The sequence below is a fragment of the Prionailurus bengalensis genome, chromosome D4 (assembly GCF_016509475.1).
Source record: "Prionailurus bengalensis isolate Pbe53 chromosome D4, Fcat_Pben_1.1_paternal_pri, whole genome shotgun sequence".
Taxonomy (NCBI): Eukaryota; Metazoa; Chordata; class Mammalia; order Carnivora; family Felidae; genus Prionailurus; species Prionailurus bengalensis.
This window is the reverse complement of record NC_057359.1, coordinates 46,049,196-46,072,584: the sequence shown is the minus strand read 5'-3', so window position 1 is coordinate 46,072,584 and position 23,389 is coordinate 46,049,196. Positions and strand designations below refer to the sequence as shown.

The 23,389-nt window shown below is 42.7% G+C and overlaps 1 protein-coding gene across 2 annotated transcripts in view; it reads right to left on the bottom strand.

Moving 5' to 3' along the window:
- LOC122475348 (methylthioadenosine phosphorylase) overlaps positions 1-6,098 on the bottom strand; it is a 49,409-nt gene extending 43,311 nt beyond the window's left edge. Inside the window, exon 1 of one of the 2 annotated variants that reach the window (XM_043567243.1) lies at positions 5,540-6,098. In XM_043567243.1, coding sequence (XP_043423178.1) covers positions 5,540-5,572 — 33 coding nt within the window. In that variant the 5' untranslated portion in view covers positions 5,573-6,098. The remainder of the gene's footprint in view (positions 1-5,539) is intronic. The other variant, XM_043567242.1, reaches the window with a different exon arrangement.
- Positions 6,099-23,389: the final 17,291 nt, after the last annotated feature.

Sequence of the window (23,389 nt, the reverse complement as noted above, 5' to 3'; positions counted from 1 at the left end):
AGACAAAAGTTCTCCTTTAATTGAGCCAACCTGGCTTTGAGCCTCCCAGGGCCTTGCAAAATCCCAGAAGCCCAGCTGTATGGGGACAGAGTGGCCAAATGTCTCAGTCTGGGTGGCCTGTTGAAAACCTGCAATACGGTCCAGATAGCTGGTGGCTCCATCTCGGACAAGATGCCCTTCTCTGTAAGCCACCCTTGTAGGTGATGGTTATGGGCTGAACTGGTTCCCCCCAAATCCGTATTTTGAAGCACTAATATCTAATATCTCAGAATGCAACTCTTTTTGGAAATAGGATCTTTGTTGAGGTAATTAAAGTTAAATGAAGTCACAGGAAGGGCCCTAATCCACTATGACTGGTATCCCTATAAAACAAGATTAGGAACACAAACACACAGAGGGAAGACCGTGTGAGGCACAGGAAGTTGGCTGACTGCAAGCCAAGGAGAGGCCTCAGAAGCAACCAACCGTGCTGACACCTGGATCTTGGCCTCCCAGCCTCCAGACAATGAATAAATGTCTGTTGCCTAAGTAACAGTTTGCGGTACTTTGCTATGGCGGCACTGGGAAACTAATCTGGTCATGTGATATTCTGATCAGAGATAACCTTGGGGCTCAGAACATCCGTAGCTTTACTTAACCAACCACCCCTTGCAAAGTCAGGATGTTTATTCTAATGGGTAGACACCCCCCTTGAAGATATAATTCACCTCCTGAAATGGCCAATTTTTTTTTTTCTTTTTTGAGAAGGATTTTCCTCAATGCTAATTGTATTCTGTAGAGCTTTCCTTCCCTTGTGGCACAGCAGCAGGAATGTTCCCGGTGTTCCCCCTGGGTCAGCTCCCGGATACGAGAATCCTGCGGGGAACTTTCAATACTGAAGCTCAGGTCCAAGATTCCAGAGACTCTGATTAACCGGGCAAGGCAAGGTTTGTGTTCTTAAAGCTCCTCAGGTAGTTCTAATGTGCAGCCAGAAATGAGCACCCCCACCCTATGGCCCAGACCATGAATTGCCAAAATCTGGACTAGCTGAGGCTAAATAAATAATGCTCCTGAAAGAGATCCTGTCTGTGTCCTAAGCCCCAGAACCTGTGAATGTTACCTTACTGGATTAAGTTACAAATCTCGAGACAGGGAGATTATCCTGGATTATCTGGGTAGGCCCTAAATATCCTTATAAGATGGTCAAATGGGAAAGAAGGTGACGTGATCCAGGGCCATGAGCCAAGGAACACTGGTGATCTCTAGATGCTGGAAAAGCAAGGGACCGGACTCTCCCTTGGATCTTCCAAGAGGAGCCACTCTACTGACACTCCCATTTTAGCCCAGTTAGGACTCATTCTTGCACTTCTAACCTCCAGAACTGCGAGAAAATACACCTGCATTGTTTTAAGCCATCCAGTCTGTGTAACGGTTATAGCAGCCATGGGAAACTAGAACACCAAGAAGCGTCTGAAGAGCTTGTTAAGAGTGCAGAAACCTGGCCTTTTCAAAGCTCCCTGGGTCAGCAGCTATCACACTCTAGTGGGCTTCTGAATACACTGAGGCTCTTTAAAACCAAGATTGCTGGGGCGCCTGGGTGGCGCAGTCGGTTGGGCGTCCGACTTCAGCCAGGTCACGATCTCGCCGTCCGTGAGTTCGAGCCCCGCGTCAGGCTCTGGGCTGATGGCTCGGAGTCTAGAGCCTGTTTCCGAATCTGTGTCTCCCTCTCTCTCTGCCCCTCCCCTGTTCATGCTCTGTCTCTCTCTGTCCCAAAAATAAATAAATGTTGAAAAAAAAATTTTTTTTAATAAAATAAAATAAAATAAAACCAAGATTGCTGGACCCCCCAACCCCCAGAGGTTCTGATTCAGCAGGCCTGGGGTAGGCTTGATAACATGCATTTCTAACAAATCCCCAAGGTGGGCGCAGATGCATCATCCACTTTGAAAACGATTGCTTTAGATGTTTCTGAGGCACAGACTAGAATACCATGATCATGGGGCACCTGGTGGTTCAGTCGGTTAAGTGTCCTGACTTAGGCTCAGGTCATGATCTCGCAGTTCAAGGGTTCGAGCCCCGTGTTGGGCTCTGTGCTGAGAGCTCAGAGCCTGGAGCCTGCTTTAGATTCTGTGTCTCCCTCTCTCTCTCTCTCTCTCTCTGCCCCTCCCCTGCTCACGCTTTCTCTCTCTCAAAAATAAACATTAAAAAAAATTAAAAAATAGAATACCATGATCACAATCACAATTAGGGATTAGAGTCCATTGGACACAAAAATTTATATCACCTGTTTGCTCATCGGTACTGACAAGGAGATCCTTAATCCATAGAATGATGAGAATCAAGTGAAATAATGCATTAATATCTGTCACCGTTTCTTTTTTTTTTTTCAAAGTTTATTTATTTTTGACAGAGAGAGAGAGAGAGAGAGCGAGAGCTAGGGAGGGCAGAGAGAGAGGGAGACACAGAATCCGAAGCAGGCTCCAGGCTCTGAGCTGTCAGCACAGAGCCCGATGCGGGGGTCGAACTCACGGATCGTGAGATCATGACCTGGGCCGAAGTCGGATGCTTAACCGACTGAGCCACCCAGGCGCCCCTGTCACCGTTTCTGTATATCTTCCCACTTCCAGCAAAAACAAAACAAAAATGAACCTCCCTCGAAGCAACAACAAAAAGCCCCCTATTGCTTGGTCTTTCTCTGCCGGTCGGAATGCAAACTGGGCTGCTCCCGCATCTCCTCACCAGGTAGTCTCTGCCTCAGGGATCTGGCCCAGGTCCCTCAACCCAGCATGTACTGGCTCTCCTGGGAGTGTTGGGAAACCCATGGGGACACTTCTGGCTGCCACAACAAGGGGGCAGGAGCGCCACTGGCATTTTGTGGGGAGGCGTCCAGGACGCACTATATGCCTGGCAATGCTCAGGGCGGCCCTACAAGCATCCTGTCCAAAAGGCCACTGTGACCCCAGGCAAAAAATGAAGGCTCCCTGGCCTCTAGCTTCCAGTTGGGGCCTGGTTTCGGAGAGTTGCTCAAGGACTCTCAGTCTGAAGGCCTTTGCCAGCCACACTCAGGCAGCCACAAGGAGAGCTCAAAAGGCCCATTCATCACAGTCTAGACTCCGTGACTTGCCTGTCTCTCTCCATACCATTTTGTTGACAGCTCACTGCACACTTATGATGGAACCGTATTTCCTCCTTGTGATAACAACCGTGATTAATAAGGCTTATTTTTAATCCCCCAGAGCAGCTGCCTGGGGGAACCATAGCCAGCTGAAAGAGCCCTTTAGAATGTTCTGTCTGGGTGCCAAAAACCAGTTTAGCCCTCTGCATGGTCATACGTACCACCTGCTCGTGACTGATGTTGGAGGATGATGTCTCCCTGAAGTCCTCCCAGACAACAGCTATCCTTAATAACATGGGAGAGTAGCCAGTGGGCACGGGCAGGGGGGTGCAGGCTGCATGATCTCTCTACTCACACAATAAAACAGGACATGTCGTATTTCGGAACTGCCTCACATCTAGTTGGGGGCACACCGGGCTCTGGGCCCAATTCTATCACTATCTAGGTCCAGCTGTATAGTCCTGGACACCTTAGTCGACCTTTCCAGGCCTCAGCTTTATGTCCACAAAAAGGGTCTGTGTGGCTATGTGGTCTTAAGAAATGTTCCAGCTCTACATTTCACAATCTGGGGACAGGGTATGGTTTTTAGGAGCCCATTTTGCTCTGCACGCTGGCACCTTGTGTCTCCTGCATAGGACGTAGCCTCAGCAGTCTGAGGGATTTGGCGTTGCCATCATGGTTTCTCAAAGCACAGCAGTCACCTTTCTAAGCTCAAAGAGCAATCAGCCAGCAGGCCTAGCACTATTTGTCCCTCTTAATTTTATATTCAGCAGCTCGCCAAGACCAAAGATATATGTCATTCAGTATTTACATCAGGGCTCTAGTCAATGCCCGTTCTGCACTTAAGTGTACTGCACTAATTTCACAGGGATTGTGTGACTGGAGAATGTCAAACAAGACTGAAGGGAGGCTGTTTCCATAACCATCCCTCTCTGCTCCTAATGTCACTTTAAGTGTACTCCTATAAGGGAAAGGTGATCACTTCCGCTGCTTAGCCACTGAAAGCTGTCATCTAATAAGACCTAGCAAAGTAATTGTTGGAGAAAAGACTTGTAAAATTTATTTCAGCTCCCCCGCTAATAAGCACTAACATCTAATAAGTTTCAACCATGTGCTAGACAGATTAATTGTCACCATCCCAGCAAACCCTGCAGGAAAACCCCCACTTAAAAGACGGGCACCTAAGGAACTCACCTACTTTGCTCATAAGCATGGTAAACATTTTCTGCTTGTCCTCTGCTACTGACAAGGGAGAGGCCTTCTACAAATATTTGTTAAACGCAAGATTCTTTTCAAAATGTCAAAGCTGAGTTTCATGTCTGAGTATGAATGCAACACTCTCTACCCTACCCCTTCTCATTCTAAGTGTCTCATTAAGAGCTGCAAGGGCTAATAAACTCATCACTCTGGCTGAATACACACCGCAGAGATTTGCCTTCTCCCAAAAGAACTGAACACAAAGGCGGGAATCAGGAGATAACCGAAGAGGGATCTATCCCAGACCTTCCTATCCCATCCGCTAAGAATTTCTAAAGTCAAACAAATTTACTGAGTTCTTAGCCAATCATAAACAACCTAGAAGAGATCTGAAGTTTCATCATCAATATTTCCATTGCTCTGTAATTCTACATTCTCTCCCGAGACTACAACCAGGATGTGTTTAAAAAGCCCCAGGGAAGCTCGAGGCACCCTTCAGAACTCGGGCCCTCCTCTGGCCAAAGCTTCCACCGAACAAAGATCCCTTGTATGGAGACCTGTGAGGTCCGAGGGTACAAGGAAACCGATCTCTAACTGTTTCAAGGTGGCAAACAAAGCAGCTTAAAGCCAGAGGCCTCCAAACAGGGAGCGGCCCGGTACTCCATTTCGGTGAGGTCAAAAAGTCTCAGAATTCCCCAAGCATTGCGCTGCAGGGAAAACTTCAGGACAGAAAAGCCCTACGTTTGAAAGCTTAAGAAAAAAACCGGAAGCTCGCACAAGTTCAAGCACCCAGTTCTCCCACGTGGGCCGCGGGCAGCGAGCCGAGTTGGAGCGGAAGCGTGAGTCCGGCCGGCACCGGGGGCGGGTCTCAGCAGTTACGGGCGCCCACACTGCTAGTCCAGCAGCTGCCCGCGGGAAAGGAGTGGAGCTGGGGAAGCGTTTTTTTTTTGGGGGGGGGGGGGGAGTGTGGGGAGCAAGCGCAGCCTCTGCCCACCGCCCTTCTCCACTTGCCCACTCCTGGCGCGGCACAGGTGCCTCTGAGCCCAAGGTGTGGGGGGAGAGGAGCGAGACTGCAAGCATTCTCTCTCCCCCAGCCCACGCCGCTGGGCCAGCGCCCCCGGGGCTGGGCCCCAGACCCTGCCGGCCGTGGCTGGGGCGCACAGGCCCGGCGCGTGGCCCGAAGGCGCGGTCCCCGACCCACCCAGCGGGAGCAGGGCGGACTGCAGCCGCCGAGACGGCTCATCTCACCTTCACCGCCGCGGGGGTGGCACCTGAGGCCATATCTGCGCGGGGAAGCGGCTGCGGTGGCGGACGCGCTGAGTCCAGGAGCCGAGCTAGTTGTAGTGGTGGCAGCGCGCGGAGCAGTGCGGAGTCCCGGGGGAGGCCCTGGCTCCTCCTCTTCCTCCCCGGGACAGCTGGATTGGCTGCTGGTGTGGGAATCGCCCCCGCCACCCCCCTCCTCAATTGGAGGTTCTCGCGTCCGGTCCCTTTGGCAGACCTTTCCGGTTCTCCGCGGTTTCTTTCTCACCCCAGTTCTAAGTAAGGGGTTCACAGTTATAATAATAATGGAGACCGTTAGTTGAGCCGTTGCACTGCCCCAGATTCTGTACCTTTGCCCTTTAATCAGATCTGTTACCTTTCGCAAGATCCCTACGAGGAAGAGCGCCACTCCCTGCTCTGCCCACTGGTAGCTGCAACCTCGGCCTCCTCTGTAAAATCAGGCTGGTCCGTGTTCCAGAAGTTCTCGCGGGAGGGAGACTCCTCTGGAGGAAACTGGCTGTTCACAGACATTCTGCCCAACTGCTAACACCCGGCTGCCGAGCCTTGATCTTCCTACTCTCGCGACCCAATCGGGGGTGTGCTCCTGTCCCTGAATTCCTAAAGGACCGAGTAGGGATGAGGTTGACGCAAGACTCCGAGGTAACAAAAAGGAAATAAACAGAGTAACCGGCTACAGGATGACCTTTCTGATGTGCATACTATACTCATCTTAAATTTGAGGGGAGGCTTTTGAGGGGATGAGACACTGCCAACCCAGTTTGGCTTGATGCAGGCCAAGGCCATCTTTAACCTCTCCCACCCCAGCCAATGTCCAATACACCAGAGATTCAGAATCCAGACTCATGGTCTTCATTGTTCGACACCGACTGACCACTCCCGCATCCCCCTGCTGCATTCCCCCTTCCCCAACCATCCCCAAGGCAGAGCACGAGCCCTCCACTGGGATAATCCTTTCCTCTCAAAGTCCCCATCCCTTCCCTGCTGGGATAATCTAGTTGAACCTCCCTTGATGGATTAAACTCTCCTAAACTAAATGCTGGGTGGCAGTAATGTTCTGAGATACAAAAATACACATAAACCTAGGGGTTGGGAGGATGGCTGTGAAAGAATACACTTTCCTCTTTCCCTACAGCAGCAAAGCATTGAAACAAGACACAAGTACACTTTCATTTAAAATGCCACTGTGGGGGTGCTGCCCATGTAAGCTGTTTACTGAAATAGTAAAGACTTCCACTCTTTTGTTACTTTTTGCTCTAGGTCTACCCTTTCTTACAATGTAAAGGTTGTTTGTTTATTTTAAGTTATAAAATGAAATGGCTAAAGAATAAATGTAGAAGACGGGGGTGTTCCTTTGAAAAGGCAGAAGGCTGGGAGTCCCTCAAAGATGTAGTTTTCTGGGAGTCTGCTGATTTCTCTACTGGGGAGCAGGAAGCCCAGTGATCAGAAGGGAACCATTGTGGGAAGGAAGATACCCTGGGTATGATTGCTTTGTAATTGGGGGATCTTGACCAACTTCTGTGCTCTAATGTGACCAGCAAGTACAGTTTCTGTTCTGTGCTGCCTCTCTGCCCAAAGTTAGACCCTGTGAATAGAATGGATCCTGTAAGCATTAGAAGACTCTCAGAGAAGGAGTTGGAAACTTGGAAGGGGTTAAACTGGACTTCTGGACTTTTGTACTGTAACTTGCAGGTCAGGGCTCAAACGTGCTCTTTTTAAAAATTTTTTAATTTTATTTATATTTTTAAAAATGTACATCCAAATTAGCATACAGTGCAACAATGATTTCAGGAGTAGATTCCTTAGTGCCCCTTACCCATTTAGCCCATCCCCCTCCCACAACCCCTCCAGTAACCCTCTGTTTGTTCTCCATATTTATGAGTCTCTTCTGTTTTGTCCCCCTCCCTGTTTTTATATTATTTTTGTTTCCCTTCCCTATGTTCATCTGTTTTGTCTCCTCATATGAGTGAAGTCATATGGTATTTGTCTTTCTCTGACTAATTTCACTTAGCATGATAGCCTCCAGTTCCATCCACGTAGTTGCAAATGGCAAAATTTCATTCTTTTTGATTGCCAAGTAATACTCCATTGTATACATATATACCACATCTGCTGTATCCATTCATCCATTGATGGACATTGGGCTCTTTCCAGACTTTGGCTATTGTTGATAGTGCTGCTATAAACATTGGGGTGCATGTGTCCCTTCAAAACAGCACACCTGTATCCCTTGGATAAATACCTAGTAATGCAATTGCTGGGTGGTAGGGTAGTTCTATTTTTAGTTTTTTGAGGAACCTCCATACTGTTTTCCAGAGTGGCTGCACCAGCTTGCATTCCCACCAGCAGTGCAAAAGAGATCCTCTTTGTCCGCATCCTCACCAACATCTTCAAACATGTGCTCTTGAACGTGTGATGTCTGTGAAGGGAAAATTGTCCCAAATCTGGTCTGGGTTTTTGAGTGATATAATTCACAAACCACCAATAGGAGGAAATTAGCACTTCTAGACAAAATTTAAGCAATTTTCTAACCTCTTGTAGAAAACCAGGCACTTCCCCTGCCCCCCCCACCCCCAGCTGATTGTCAAGCACTATTTATGTGTGTGTGTGTGGCATGTAGTTCAAGACAAATGGACCCACCTTCCAAGGGGACTGTATTAGTTTTTTATCACGATGCATTATGAGAAAAAAGCAGGCAAATACTGAGAAGGATTGGACTGGCAAACTCTAAGTGATTTGAACTCACAGCAGCCACTATAGGGTTCTCTTAATATAAAAATCCAATTTTAGAAGAATGTGTCAAAATAAGTTTTCAGATAATTACAAACATAATACTCAAATGAATATATAGTCCGCCTGTGTCAGAGATGTACTTAGTCTCTAAAAAATCTCTTAGTCGTTAGTAAAGGATCTAGTGGAGTGGCAAAGCTGATTCAAAGGAGGAGAGTAAGAAGCTGAAACAGCAGAAAATAGTATGTTAGAAGATGGCAAAATTAGATACAAACTGTTTTTGCAAAACAATAAAACTGTAGCCTTTGGAGTTTTCTTATCTACCAACAATCCTATTTGCAGCTTTGCCAAAAAAAAAAAGAAAAAGTAACTTATCAACCATAACAAACAAGAAATCTACCACCTGAGTCTAAACACTTATCAATAAGAAACAATAAAACAAAGTTACAGCCCCTTAGGTAAGGTCTGCAAACCTTACCTATTAAGAGGCAAAAATCAAGGAGTATGTGAAGCTTGAAAATGTAGACAATGTCTAATTGAATGAGCATGGCTATATTCCAGTACAACTTTATGGACACTAGAATTTGAATTTTATATAGTGTTTACATATGACAAACTATAACTCTTCTTTAGAGTTTTTCATCTCTCACTTAAGATTATAAAAACCATTCTTAGTTTGAATCTATGTAAAAACAGGTAGAGAGCTGGTTTGGCTAAGGGTGAAGGCCATTGTTTGCCATTCACCCCTGGAAGCAGATGACCCTTGGGCAGACTTGTTGGATAATGACTTCTTGTGTCTTTGAAAAGACAGACAGTAACCTTTTTGGCTTATTTCCAAGTTTTAGATAATTTTTTTTTTTCTTAGTAAGCCCTCAAATCAACAGAGGGCAACATTTTTAATAGTTAGTGGTCTCTCTTTTTGATTGGTATGGGGAATTCACAAGAGGTATCTCAAGAGTCTGTATATGAAAATAACATCTTGCTCTATTCTTCTGTTCTTGCCCTATAAATTCTCTCTGTTCACCTGTACACCTGTTTTTTTCTAAGAAATTCTAAAGAAGTACCCAGGCCACCTTATAACAATTCTGATTATGACACTGTACAGGTATTTCAATAGCTTCTTTTTTTGGGTAATCCCTCATACATACCTTCCCAACTTCCAGCTCCCAGCCAACAACATACTGAGAGGGTGTTGCTAATAGCTGTCCATATCACATCTTAAGCATGACCTGAGCCCAAATCAAGAGTTGGATGCTTAACTGACTGAGCCACTCAGGTGCCCCTACAAATACTTCTTTAAATATTATTTTTTTCCTAAGGATAAATTTCTAGGAGTGCGGCTGGAGAATCAAAAGGAATGAACATTTTGCAAGCACCCAATAGGGTCCAATTATCTTACAGAAAGCTATCACCACCTTGCACTCCTGGGAAGAAAATGAAATTGTTTCCCACATACTCACCAATAATAAGCATTATATTTATAAATATAAATCCATTTTGTGGTTAATTTGTATTTAACTCCTTGTACATCTGAGCTTTTTCTCATATATTGTTAGCCATTCACATTTCAAGTGTTTTGTCTTGATCCATATCCTGAATTTAAAAATATATTAAATAGAAACATGTATAAATACTTTCTTTCTAAACCCCAATTTTATGTTTTAATTCTACAGAAATAGTCAGCTATACTTTCTAACTTGAACTAAAAAGAAAATTCGCTATCTGAAAGGACATTTATTGAAAAAATACCTACATGTCAATTACATTACAATTACATGTCAATTACATTTACCAATTTAATCTCCTAAAAAAATCTATAAGATAGAAATTATTATTCCCACTGTAGAAAGAGGAAAACTCAGGATTAAGGAATGTCAGGTCAATTTCCATCTTCTACAAGGATGAGACATTGGGACATGACAAAATTTACATATACGTATATATGATGATATATATACATGTGCATACATATATATACATATGATGCATACACATATACATGTTTATATGTATACATATATGATGATGGGCTAGGATTTTCAACTTTCAACATTCAAATTCCTTAGTGTGTCTTCTTAAAATGGTGAAATTTGACTTCATACCTACTTGAAAAACCTGAATGTTCTCTGATGCTTCTTAATTTTTTTTTTACCAAGTGATATACTTCAGACTAGTGAGTTTGCAATACAGGGATGGGGAGCTTGATAAGTAGGACTTGGGGAGGAGAGTGATGATCAGAGGAAAGGAGTGCCAAGTCACTTCTTGAGTCTTAGTGTCATTGGCTCCTAAGAGAAAGGTTTTGTAGGTTGGACATGCCCAGATCTAAGCAATAAACTAGTGACCAAATCACTTGATCCTTAACTTTAACTGTGGTAATTTACAATTCAAATGGCAAGACTCCACAGTTTTCACAAAATGTTGACAGAGTGCTTTACATAAATATTTGGTTTTCCAATCACAACCAAGTTGATTGCCCTTTGTGTTGGCACCACCCTGGGGCTGTTGCATTAAATTGGTTGAGAGCCCAAACTCTTCAGTGGTGACAATGACCATGCTATTTTTGACAACATTAATCAGCTAATCAGATTTCGTAAGAAATAATCTCGAGTAGGATTAGCCATGATTAACTTTCTTCCTGGGACAAACTTAAAGAATGCCATATGAGCCTTTGTGATTAGCTGGTTATAAATTAGAAATAGCTCAGTGGTTCTTACAACTATTCATGGTGCATACATAATAAGTTTTCTGATGGGATGGATATATAAAATTGGGAAATATCTGAGTGTAAAAGAAATTGCTGTTATTGAAATCTTTTCATTTCCTTTCTGGCCTGACAATAGTAAGCTGTGAGTAAAAAAAGAAAAGTAAAGAAAAGAAAAGAAAAGAGAAAAAGCCAACCCCAAAACAAAAAAGTTGATTTGCTATATTTCTATGTATTATAGGTAATTCTATAAGTATATAAATAATTCCATTTAAAAAATATTTGAGTTATTGGAAATGCTTTGCTTATAGGTATCTTAAGTGTGTCTTGTTAGAAATGTGAAATGCGGGGCGCCTGGGTGGCTCAGTCGGTTGAGCGTCCGACTTCAGCCAGGTCACAATCTCGCGGTCCGTGAGTTCGAGCCCCGCGTGGGGCTCTGGGCTGATGGCTCGGAGCCTGGAGCCTGCTTCCGATTCTGTGTCTCCCTCTCTCTGCCCCTCCCCCGTTCATGCTCTGTCTCTCTCTGTCTCAAAAATAAATAAATGTTAGGGGCGCCTGGGTGGCGCAGTCGGTTAAGCGTCTGACTTCAGCCAGGTCACGATCTCGCGGTCCGGGAGTTCGAGCCCCGCGTCGGGCTCTGGGCTGATGGCTCAGAGCCTGGAGCCTGTTTCGGATTCTGTGTCTCCCTCTCTCTCTGCCCCTCCCCTGTTCATGCTCTGTCTCTCTGTCGCAAAAATAAATAAACGTTGAAAAAAAAATTAAAAAAAAATAAATAAATGTTAAAAAAATAAATTTAAAAAAATAAAAAGAAAAAAAAGAAAAAATGTGAAATGCTTCAATATAAAATGAAATATGTAAAATTTTTGAAAAATTTAAAATTTTTAATTGAATCTAATGACAAAAGAGAGCTGAGGAAAATTATTCTGTTCAATATAGAAATGTTACCAATAATAGTTAATACAATAATCAGTAAAAAAGTGAAGGTATTTCTCATTGTACCCAATGTAAAAATAGAATAGGACAATTTATAAACTGAATGTAATTACTGAAGGAATACTTACAACTTGTTTTTTATTTTGTGGCCTTAATAAATTGAATATTAATGTTAAAACCAAATAGTTTTAAACACTTCTTTATATATATGCAGAGCTCTCTACTCCATCTGACTCCAGAATATTAAACATAAAAACAAAGCCCTCACATTGATTATTCCACCAAGAGTGGAAACTGACTAGACTGAAGAGCAAAAGGAATGGTCTGGAAGTGAGGAAGAGACAAGAGATACCTCCCTCCTGAAGTTTGGAAGTGAAAGGAGACGACACTGAAACACGATAAGAGGAGAGGAAGTCAATGTTGGTTTTCTTCCCCTTTAACGATGAAAGAGTTTTGAATACATTTGTAAGCAGAGGGGAAGAAGTTCACACAGAAGGAAAAATGGAAGATACTGATAGAGAGGGATGACTAATGGGGCAGGATCTCAGAGTTTCCCAGAGGGATGGGATCAGAAGTACTGATGAAGAGAATGGTCCTGTATCAGAGGAAGGAGCTGTGGGTCTGGAAAAAGGAGGTCAGAATGGGAGCTCGAGATAAACTTAATAGAAGGTTCCTGATGGCTTAATATTCTCAACAAAGTGAGAGATGAGGTTGCAAAATGGCTCTGAAGATAAATGGCATACTTTTGGCATGGTTGTGGGACTATGTCAGATTAAGGACCATAAATTTGAAATGGTACCAGTCTACAATGGTGTATAATTTTCCCTCGTAGGCTTCTATTGTCTGACTTGCTAGGGTCTCAAGGAATGGGCGGAATTGGGAAGGTGAGTTTATATCATCAGTCATGGGAGTCCAACCTTCTAGGGAGCAGAGGCCAAGAAGGAGCTGGGTGATGGTAAAAGGAACTGAAGGTCGCAAAAAAAGGCTCAGCGCAGTGGTGGTAGGATGAAGGGGTGTGAAAGATGGAAGGAGGGGAGGTCCTGAAGGGAGATATTGAAGCTCAAGGTTTTAGAAAAATAGTCACCCCAGGTTATGGCAAGATCCGAAAAGTATACAGCTAAATCAGATCGTTAGATAGGACAGAAGATATTGTCTGTGTGCATGGTCTGAGATCATACTGTATCTCCATGGTCTATAACAGAACTTGGGGAAAGGAGAAGGCAGGGAGCCAGGATCCAACTGCTGGAGGAACTGGCAAGAGAGAACTACAAGGCTGGTCAGAGACCTCAATATAGTATTAGTTTTATAGACATCAGGAAGCAAACCAATCTGGAGTTGGCAGTTGAGGGACTGGCAGTCCCATGATACATGAGGAACGCTAGAACATTTGGCCTCTCCTGGAGAAAGTTGTGGAGGGAAATGGTTGACTAGGCTTCAATAAAGGCAAGGAGGTGGAAAGAGTGATCGAGAAGGAGGGTGAGGTTGTAGGGGAGCTTATTAATAATTAAACAGTCATTTCACGGAGTGCAGTGGAAAATGTATTTATAAAGTGCTGAGGGAAAATTCGAGAGAGGAGTTCTTAATCAGACTGGTAGCTCAGGAAGAATCAGGAAAAACTTCCCAGAGGTGGTGATATGTGATGGGGCTCCTAAAAGACAGCCCCTAGTTAGCTACGTAAAGTGGGGAGGTAGTTGCCAAGTTTCAAGCCAATGGACGATATTTCATGGAGAAATGGCACTCCTGTGGTATTGCCATAGGTTCCAAGCGGCTGAATCGAAGAGTAAGTGATTGGCCATCGCTGAGGTAGCTTCTGATCAAACTGAAATTATCGCTTTATGGCCAAATGGAGCAAAGGTTAGTAAAAGGAAGCACGGTGTTGCTGAGAATTCCACAGGCCTCCCCAGAGATCTTATACCAGATGCAATATTTTATTCTAGATCATCTGACAAGATATTTCAGAATTAAATTAAAACATTAGTTTGTGTGTTCGAGCCCCAAATCTGGCTCTGTGCTGCCAGCTCAGAGCCTGGAGCCCGCTTCACATTCTGTGTCTCCCTCTCTCTCTGCCGCTCCCCCACTCAAGCTCTGTCTCTCTGTCTCAAAAATAAACATTAAAAAAAAGTTTTATGCTTAAAATGGACTTAAAGTAAAAAGGAAACAAGTGGCTATCCTCCTGGTGCTGCCATGACTGGATTACACTCTGTTCACCGTCCTGCCCACTCTCTCCTCCCCTCCTTCTCCTTGCCTGTCCTCCCTTTCTGCCCCCTTCCCTTCTCTTCCCCACTCTTCCTCAGACTATTATTAAGGCAAACATCACTGATTTGATACAACTGAATGTATGGACTCTAGGGACATTATTTTAATTAATTAATTAATTAATTAATTAATTTAGAGAGAGAGGAAGAGAGAGAGTACAAGCAGGTGAGGGACAGCGAGAGAAAGGGAGAGAATCCCAAGCAGACTCGGCTCAGTCAAGACAGAGCCTGAAGTGGGGCTCAACCCCACCAACTGTGAGATAATTACCTGAGCTGAAATGAAGAGTCAGACGCTTCACCGACCGAGCCACCCAGGCGCCCCTCTAGGGGCATTTTAAAACAGATTTTCATGTCATTTTCCCTTGGAATTCTTCATTTTGCTTTCCTTGTCTCAGTCAGGTTTTCTTTCCTTGTCTCAGTCACCTTGTACAGCATGGTTCATAGGTAGGTAGTACGGCTTGTATTCATTCATTGAGTAAATAACTGAGTGAACAACTATGTGAATAAATAAAAGCAGGAACACACATTTTGTTTTTAGTTTTAGCAAGAATGAAAGCTCAGATATGCTAAGAAACTTGAACAGCAGGGGGCAGCAAAACTTAGCCTTTTTTTTTTTTTTTTTTTTTTAACCTTGCCAGTCAATATTGTCTAACATTTGTCGCGCTCACTTTGTACGGGAAAGAGACACACACACAGATACACACAGAGGTGTCATCATTTAAAGGTCAACTTTAAAGTCACAAATGTACCCACAAATGGGTTGGGTGTGCTTTTTCACAGTCCTTTCAAGGACCCCAAACTGTTCATACAGAGTTAAATACCAATGGCCAGCAGATGGCAGTACTTTTCATGGATCAGGATTAGGAAACAAGATCTTCAGGAAAAAAGAAAGCATACAGAGGGCATGAAATCTTTATTTTAAAAACTATAGAAGTAAAGTCAGTATGAAATAGAAGTTTAAGTCTTATAGGTCTCAAATGTCTTGATGAAAGGTAGAATTTTAACCGTAGGTGCATTGTTGGTTTTGAAGCAAGATGATAACGAAAACGTTTTAAAATGTCAAGTTTGAGACTGACAAAAGGTAAGCTGTAATTGATGGCAATCATTTGGATTTCACTGTGTACTTTTAGAATGTTCCTTTATCAGATTTTTCAGTGATCAATTCACAGATGTTAGCCAAGGGAGAGACACTTGCACACCTACACAAAGCTTTTAGATTACTGATTAATAGCAGTAAATGACTTCCTGCGTTGTCCTTGGCTACAGTATTTAAGTGTCAACAGAGTACTCAGAGTATCTTACGTATTATCAGGTCTTCACCTTTTTTAAACATTTAACTACTTTAGTTGGCTTTTAATAATCAGATTAAAAGTAGGAACAATGTCTGTAGTTGGAGTACTTGAACTGCAAAGGAAATGGCAGATCCCCTGGCTTTGAGAGTGACTGCACTTGCCCAGACACTGCACACAGGACCTGAAACTTCCATCGGGGTGAAGGAGCAGAGACCCGTCTAGCACTTGGCTTCTTTTTAGATCTTCTATCCTTAGCCATGCAGATAAACAATAACTGCTTGGAGGGGCATAAAAAGCATTCTGTTGCATTTCTGCATATAATGAAAAGTCCCCTTGTGCCTCTTTGCGATTCCACATGAAGCCCAACTTGGATTTTACTACAATAACAAAGAGCACTAGAAAAAAACAGAAGGGCATATTTGCTTAAATTGTTGTTTGCACCAAAAGAAACTCCCTAATGGGGTTATCGCTGGGTCAGGCCGCACTCTGTTTTTCACCAAGGCTGAATCAAGGGAAAATGAATTCAGAAAGCTAGGCGGGTTTAGATTCTTTGAACACCGCTGTTTTAATAACGTTTTGCCTTCTTGGCAAAACAGGCTCTGAGCTCTTCTATTTGATTAGCAACTGAAAGATACATCAAAAGGGATTAGGAATCCTGAAGAATGGTCAATTACCCAGGAAATGACCCTTAGATTTAATTTTGTTTCCAAACAGTAACGCTACTCCACATGGGAGGAACTATGATCTAGAAAAGTGGCCTCTGACCCTAGACTATTTGGTGTTGAATATTATCACATTCTGTGCCTCAGTTTCCTTAGCTGTAAAATGAAGAGAATAGCAGGTGGGGGTGAGAGTTCGAGTTAGTACTTGTAAAGCACTAGGAATGCAGTGAGAACTATGTGTGTTAATGATGATAATGGTGTACCCGGCACTCATGAAGTGCTGAGAAAATAAATGGGTAAGACAACAATCTGACTGCCGCACCAGGACACGGGCTGGTCTGGGTATCATGGGCTGGAGACAAGAAGGAAGCTGTGCTACTGAGTTATGCCCAGCTCTGTGAAACTGAGTTGCAACTTCTGAGTTACATCCAATAGTCACTGAACAAATGTAGGAAACTCATTAGGTGCGAGGTTCTTGCTAATTCTACTCTGCTTTTAGAGAGTCTATTGCTGTTGTAAATACTTGGAGGAAGGGGACCCTTGAATGAATAAGACACAAGTTTTGGCCTTCAAGTAGGTTATAACCTGGTAGAAAAAATCAATCTGCAAGTAAATGACTGTAATTCGGAGCCGAGTGATGGGCCCAGAAGCAGCAGCAATGAATTCTGACTTGTGGGTAGGTTCAAACAATCAAGTCTTTGAAAGGAAGGAACTAAGAGTACATTTTTCCCCAAAATTTTCTGTGAGAATGCCCTTGAAATCATTCCTAGAAAAGAGATACTAATAGAATCTTACAGCTGGACAGGAGAAGCTAGAGGTGAATACATTCTAACCTTCGACTTTACAAAGAAATTAAATCCTAGCAAAACTCTCATAGCTTGAAAGAAGCAAATTTTCATTCCTGTGCCAGGCAGGAGACACTCATTCATTTCACTTCATGATCATTTAAAAGAAAAACAAACACACTGACGAAAGAAAATGCATTTTCAGCTGTTAAAACTGATGGCTGTGAAATCCTCCCTATACCTTTGAACAAATTCAGTTATATATTTTATACCAAATCACACTTTTTTTAATAAAATATCTTCCACCTCAATGAATCTTTTCTTTATGCCCTTTCTAAAGAGACTTACTTTTTAAAAAATAAGTTTAAGATGCAATTTTTAAAAAAAAAAATTTTTTTTTTCAACGTTTATTTATTTTTGGGACAGAGAGAGACAGAGCATGAACGGGGGAGGGGCAGAGAGAGAGGGAGACACAGATTCGGAAACAGGCTCCAGGCTCTGAGCCATCAGCCCAGAGCCCGACGCGGGGCTCGAACTCATGGACTGCGAGATCGTGACCTGGCTGAAGTCGGACGCTTAACCGACTGCGCCACCCAGGCGCCCCTAAGATGCAATTTTTAAGGGAAGTCTCAACCAGCATCAAATAATATATGCCATGCATATTATGTATACATTTCTCTCTCAACACAGCAAGGCCTCTTTAAATACATATATATAAAAGTTTTTCATATATTTAAAAATTTCCCCCTCAGTATAGCATTAAAGGTAGTTAACGTAATCAAGTGTTTTGCCCTCTGTAGGAAAAAAAAAAAGATTCTCCATTAGGAGAATCTTAAAATGGTTCACAAACAAGCCCCAGAGTAGATTTTAATCACTGTTTTTCCCTCATCTGGCCACTAGGAGAGAGCAAGACCCATAGTTGAAATGACTTATGCAGAGTTGAGAAGCATTAGCAAAGCTTAGACCCTGGCTGGTGACATCATCCCATCCCAGAAGCCACATGGTCTAACTGCTGGTCACTCATGCAGAAGGTATTTCTGGAGTCTCACCTTGAAGTGGATTTGCTTGGTAGTTGGGAAAGTAGGAAGGATAAATCAGTGACTTCCTCCTACCTACTGAACAACTTGCTGAACATGTTGTGCACTGTCCAGGTAACCGAGATGAGAATCTGAGGGGAAAAAAAATCAGCCAAGTTCAAACAGCTGCAAGCACTCCCAGAGAATAAAAGCGATTTCTCCCCCAAAGGTAATTGAGTGGAGCTTATTTTAGCTGAAAATTAATCTTATGTCTTTGTCGTTTCCTTCTTCTTCTGTCTCAGATCCCTTTCGTTATTGCCTAAGACTTGCAGGAAAAATCCCTGAAATATTTAAACCTTAATATATTAAAAGTAAATAATAATAATAACAATAATAATAATACTGATTCATATTGAATGAGCTGGAGAAGAGGACTAGTTTCGAGTGATGAATCCACACTTTGAATCTGCTGAAAATTCACCGCATCCTGCATGTCTCACACTATGCAAGAGGAATCACTGGATTATGCCACTCAAAAGGAATCTAAACTGTATGTGTGCAGGATGGCCCTCAGATTTACCTTTGGTTGTTGGGTGAAAGCAAAAAGAGAATGCTATGACATCTGGCAAAAAGGCTCAAGGCAGAATTTCCTGCAGGATTTTATTCATGATAAGTGAAAAAAAAAAATTACCGATTGTTGTAATGCTTTTTTTTTTTTTTTTTCCTAGCCTGTTCCTCTGCATTTCTTCGCACGGGAAACATGATTTTCTATCGTTTAATTGCTGTCCTTTCTCCAGCATGGAACTGTTCACCTGTAATCGAGTGCAGTGTTTCAAGTAAATGCGAACACACGAACGTAATTTTTACCCCAGCATGCACAGGGGAGCTGATTGTTCCAGAAAGCAGAGAGCCAGCTATATTAACTCTCCCTGGATCAAGCTGTAGTGGACAGAGACTGGGCTTTTGGGAATGATAGGAAGAATGGAGCCCTTGTTTTCCCAGCTTCTTTTAAATACATAATAATTAAAGAGTGAGAGAGAAATCTCCATGGAGTTTGGTAAAGAGCTAAAGACATCTGCCTTCTATACCTTTAGCTTTCTCTAGGTGGAAAAGTTTATGGAAAACTCCTTCTCTGTTAATCGTAGAAGCAATATCTCAACCATAGTATAGGACAGCTTGAAAAAGAAGAATAATTCATAGTTTTGTCATCCTGAGGCCAGATTCTCAAGTTGAATTCTGACCATGTCCCTTTGTAGCTGACTGACCCTGGAAAAAGTTATTAAGCCTCTTTTGCTTCAATTTCCTCACCCATAAGATGGCGATATTGATAGTACTCACTTAATTGAGCACTTTGAGGATTATGTTAGATAAAATATATATAAAGCACTTAGAACAGTGCTTGGCACCAAAATGTGTTTTGTAAATATTAGTCACTATTATTATTAATTCTGAAATAATTATATTAAAAATATTCATCCTTTTTAATCTTAGCCCAAATTCTACATATTTTTTAAAAAGTGTTTATTTATTTATTTTTAAAGTTTATTTCTTTATTTTTACAGAGACTGAGACAGCATGAGTAGGGGAGGGGCAGAGAGAGAGGCACGCAAAATCTGAAGCAGGCTCCAGGTTCTGAGCTGTCAGCATAGAGCCTGACATGGGGCTGTAGCTCATGAACTGTTGAGATGATGACCTGAGCCAAACTTGGACGCTTGACCAAGTGAGCCACCCAGGCGCCCCTAAAATAACGACATTTTAATATAACTCTCCAAAATGGTTGCCCTAAATTACAATATTGCAAATGCTGTATGAATGCTTTGTATCACATCTTCACTAGATGTGGATTGTTATTAATCCAGTTTGACTCATTTGATAGGATTAAACTAATATTTTTATTGTTATCTTCTGTTTATTTTTTTAGAATTTATATCTCTTACTATGTGGTCATTGCTTGTATCCTTTGAACACTTAACTATTGGGATTACTTTTCTCTTCTTTTCTTTTCTTTTTTTAAAGAGAGAGAATGCAAACAGGGGAGAGGGGTAGAGGGAGGAGAGAGACAGAGAAAGAGAGAGAGAGAGAATCCTAAACAGGCTGTATGCTCAGTGCAGAGTAGGACATGGGGCTCAATCCCATGACCCTGGGATCATGACCTGAGCAGAAATCAAAAGTCAGATACCCAACCGTCTGAGCCACTTAGGCACGCTGGGATTATTTTTCTTATATGCTTGAATATGGACATTAATTCTTTTCTTCACATTTAATGAGAAACAATTTCCTTTTTATTATTGTTTTGTGATTTACATATTTGTGATTTCATAAAGTTTGAATCTTTGAATCTTTCTAAATTTTTTTTAAAACGTATTTATTTTTGAGAGAGAGAAACGCACACATACACAGCATGAGCAGGGAAGGGTCAGAAAGAGAGAGGGAGACACAGAATCCAAAGCAGACTTCAAGCTCTGAGCTGTCAGCATAGAGCTTAATGCAGGGCTCGAACTCATGAACCACGAAATCATGACCTGAGCTGAAGTTGGACGCTTAACTGACTGAGCCACTCAGGCGCCCCTCCTTTGAATCTTATTTTATTGCATCTGGGTTGCATCAAGATAGAATTATCTTGTTCTTCTATTTTTCTTCTTTTTTTTCCCCCTCACACATAAATTCTTTGGGATTTATTTTGACATACAGCATAAGAAAGATTTTTAAAACAATGATATTCTAGGGACACGTGGGTGGCTCAGTTGGTTGAGCATCCGACCCTTGACTTTGCCTCAGGTCATGATCCCAGGGTCGTGGGATCAAACCCCACCATGGGCTCCACACTCAGCTTAAGATTCTCTCTCTCTTTCTCTTTCCCTATTCCCCTCTCTCCCCGCTCACTTTCTCTTTCTCTCTCTCTAAAAAAAAAGAAAGAAAATTACCACATTATAGTAAATTAGTAAAAAATTACTAAAAAAAAAATCTAGTAAATTACCACATTATATTAAACAGCTAGTATTTGTATTTCTGAGATACAATATTACAAGTAAGGGAGAAATACAACAGGATTCTAAAAGAAGCTGAGCACAGATAGCTGATTCTTTGAGTAGAGTCTCTTTGCTTTTGCTTTGTGTTAGCTTGTCCTGATTCCAGACACAAACTCCAAACAAAGGGAGAAACCGGTGCCCCAAATACAGCAAAAAGTTTAGTACTAAAGACCATGTTGAGGACTCACTCTCTCTTTGGCTTGGCTGATCTACTTTATCTTCTCTTTTCATAAAATTAATCTTAAGTGCACACACTGTTCATGCTCCTGAATTAAGGGATGCTTAATGTACTTAGTGCAAGCTAGAAATATTGATTTCTTAATGTAATACTTAAACACATATATCATGACACCAATTCCTGGCAGAAACTACTTTAATTTAATTCTTTTAATGAGTAAAAAAATAAAAGTGCTGTTTGTGGTTAGAAATATAAGTGTATTGGGGCGCCTGGGTGGCTCGGTCAGTTAAACATCTGACTCTTGACATCAGCTCAGGTCATGATCTCAGCGTTCGTGAGTTCAAGTGCCGCGACGGGCTCTGTGCTGACAGCATGGAGCCTGCTTGGGATTCTCTGTCTCTCTCTCTCTCTCTCTCTCTCTCTCTTTTTCTCTCTCTCTGCCCTTTCCCTGCTCACCCTCTCTCTCAAAAAATAAATAAACAAACTTAAAAAAACAAGTTAGTGTACTTAGCAAGAGGTCCAGTTTGGTAAGGTTACAAGCCAGAAATTCTAACAAAATATTGTGTCTCACTTGATTACTTGACTCTAGACACAGAAAGACCTGGTCTTTGGCTTTTTAAGCATTTCATTTCGGTACATCAAACATTTATTAAGTACCTCTTCTGTACTAGGCACTATGCTAAGGTGCTGGAGGTAAAAAGATAAATAAGAAAAAGATCTTGCTGGGGCAATTTAAAGCCTACTTGTAGACAGGCACGTAAACAGATCATTGCAATATAATTCAAGTCCTGAGGTTCAGAGCATTTAGCCGTTTATGTCAAAGATTCTAAGGGAGGTCGATACTTTACCCTTTGTAGGATTATTCTCCTACCTGGTTTTATTTTAAGTTTATTTATTTTTGAGAGAAGGAGGGAGAGAAAGAGAGAGAAGCTCAGGGGAGGAGCAGAGAGAGAGAGTGAGCAAGAGAGAATCCCAAGCAGGTTCCCAGCTATTAGATGCTTAACTGACTGGGTCACCCAGACGCCACTCTCCCACCTTCTTTGACGCTGTCTCCAGTTCAACATAAAAGGCTTTAGAGACACACAGCCTTCCTTCCACAACTCCACCAACCTAGTTCCTCCACCTGTTTCGTCATCACCTACTACCTTAGCCCCCTATCCCAGGAAGGAAGCTGTACTCAGAATTCATTTCTGGCTTTCCCTAAGAGGCCATGGGACTAATCCTCAGGTCTCACACTCTCATTGGCCTTAGTCACCACAAGTCCAAGCCTCTCAGGTCAACACAGGCACTCCAGTCCATACGTTGCTGCGCAGCCCGTTATTTGAGCCACCCTCCCATTCCTTCTCAAACTGCAGTCCTTTCCAGTGTGGCCTTTGGAACTCAGAGCTTGAATAGCAACACCTCTTTTACCTTCACGCTCTTCTCTGAATCCTCTTCCCAGACTCTCTTCTGAATACCTTCACGTTCTTGCTCTCAGACCTGGATCTGCCCCCTGCATCCTGCTTACCGGCAGCCCTTCCAAATGGTGGCTGTGTTTGCTTCCCTGTCCCACATTTCTGGGTTCTGGAGGTGAGAATAGGAAAACAGGGGCTCTCCTTGTTTCTCATCAGTGCTTCTTTTTCAGAAACCCCTGCTGCCTTGAGGTGACACGAGACTGCTTTCATCTCCTATCTGCCCAGTCATTCCGCTTCAGGCATGGCAGATTTGAGCAACCAGCTCACTACATTTCCTTCTGTTACTGCTCCTGATCTCATTCTTGGTGACTTCAACACTTATATAGATGGTTGGTCTTCAAATTTACCTACACATTTGCATCACAGGATGATGTTTTTCAAGATTACCTGGGCCCACCTCCCCAAACCCTAGAGGGGCTGATTTAATTGGTCAAGATAAAATCCAGGCATTGGGTATTTTTTTTCTCAACTCGTAGGTTGATCTGAACATGCAGGTGGGATTCAGAACCCCTTTACTTGGGAGATCAAGTCCAATTCCTTAATCTCACTCCAACATCTCCCCTCCACCCACCTCCCCATCATGCTCACTTGTTCCCACAATGATAGCCTAGATCTTGTTATTATCAGCAAGCTCCAAAATCTTGTTTTCCGCCACCCCACTTTGTGATCTCCACTGTGATATCACTCAAAAATGACACCATTCCGGTAGATCAGGGATCCACCCCATGACCTCTTCCCTGTCCAATTCTCTCCTCTTGGCTCACTTCTTTCCCTACCCAGCTTAG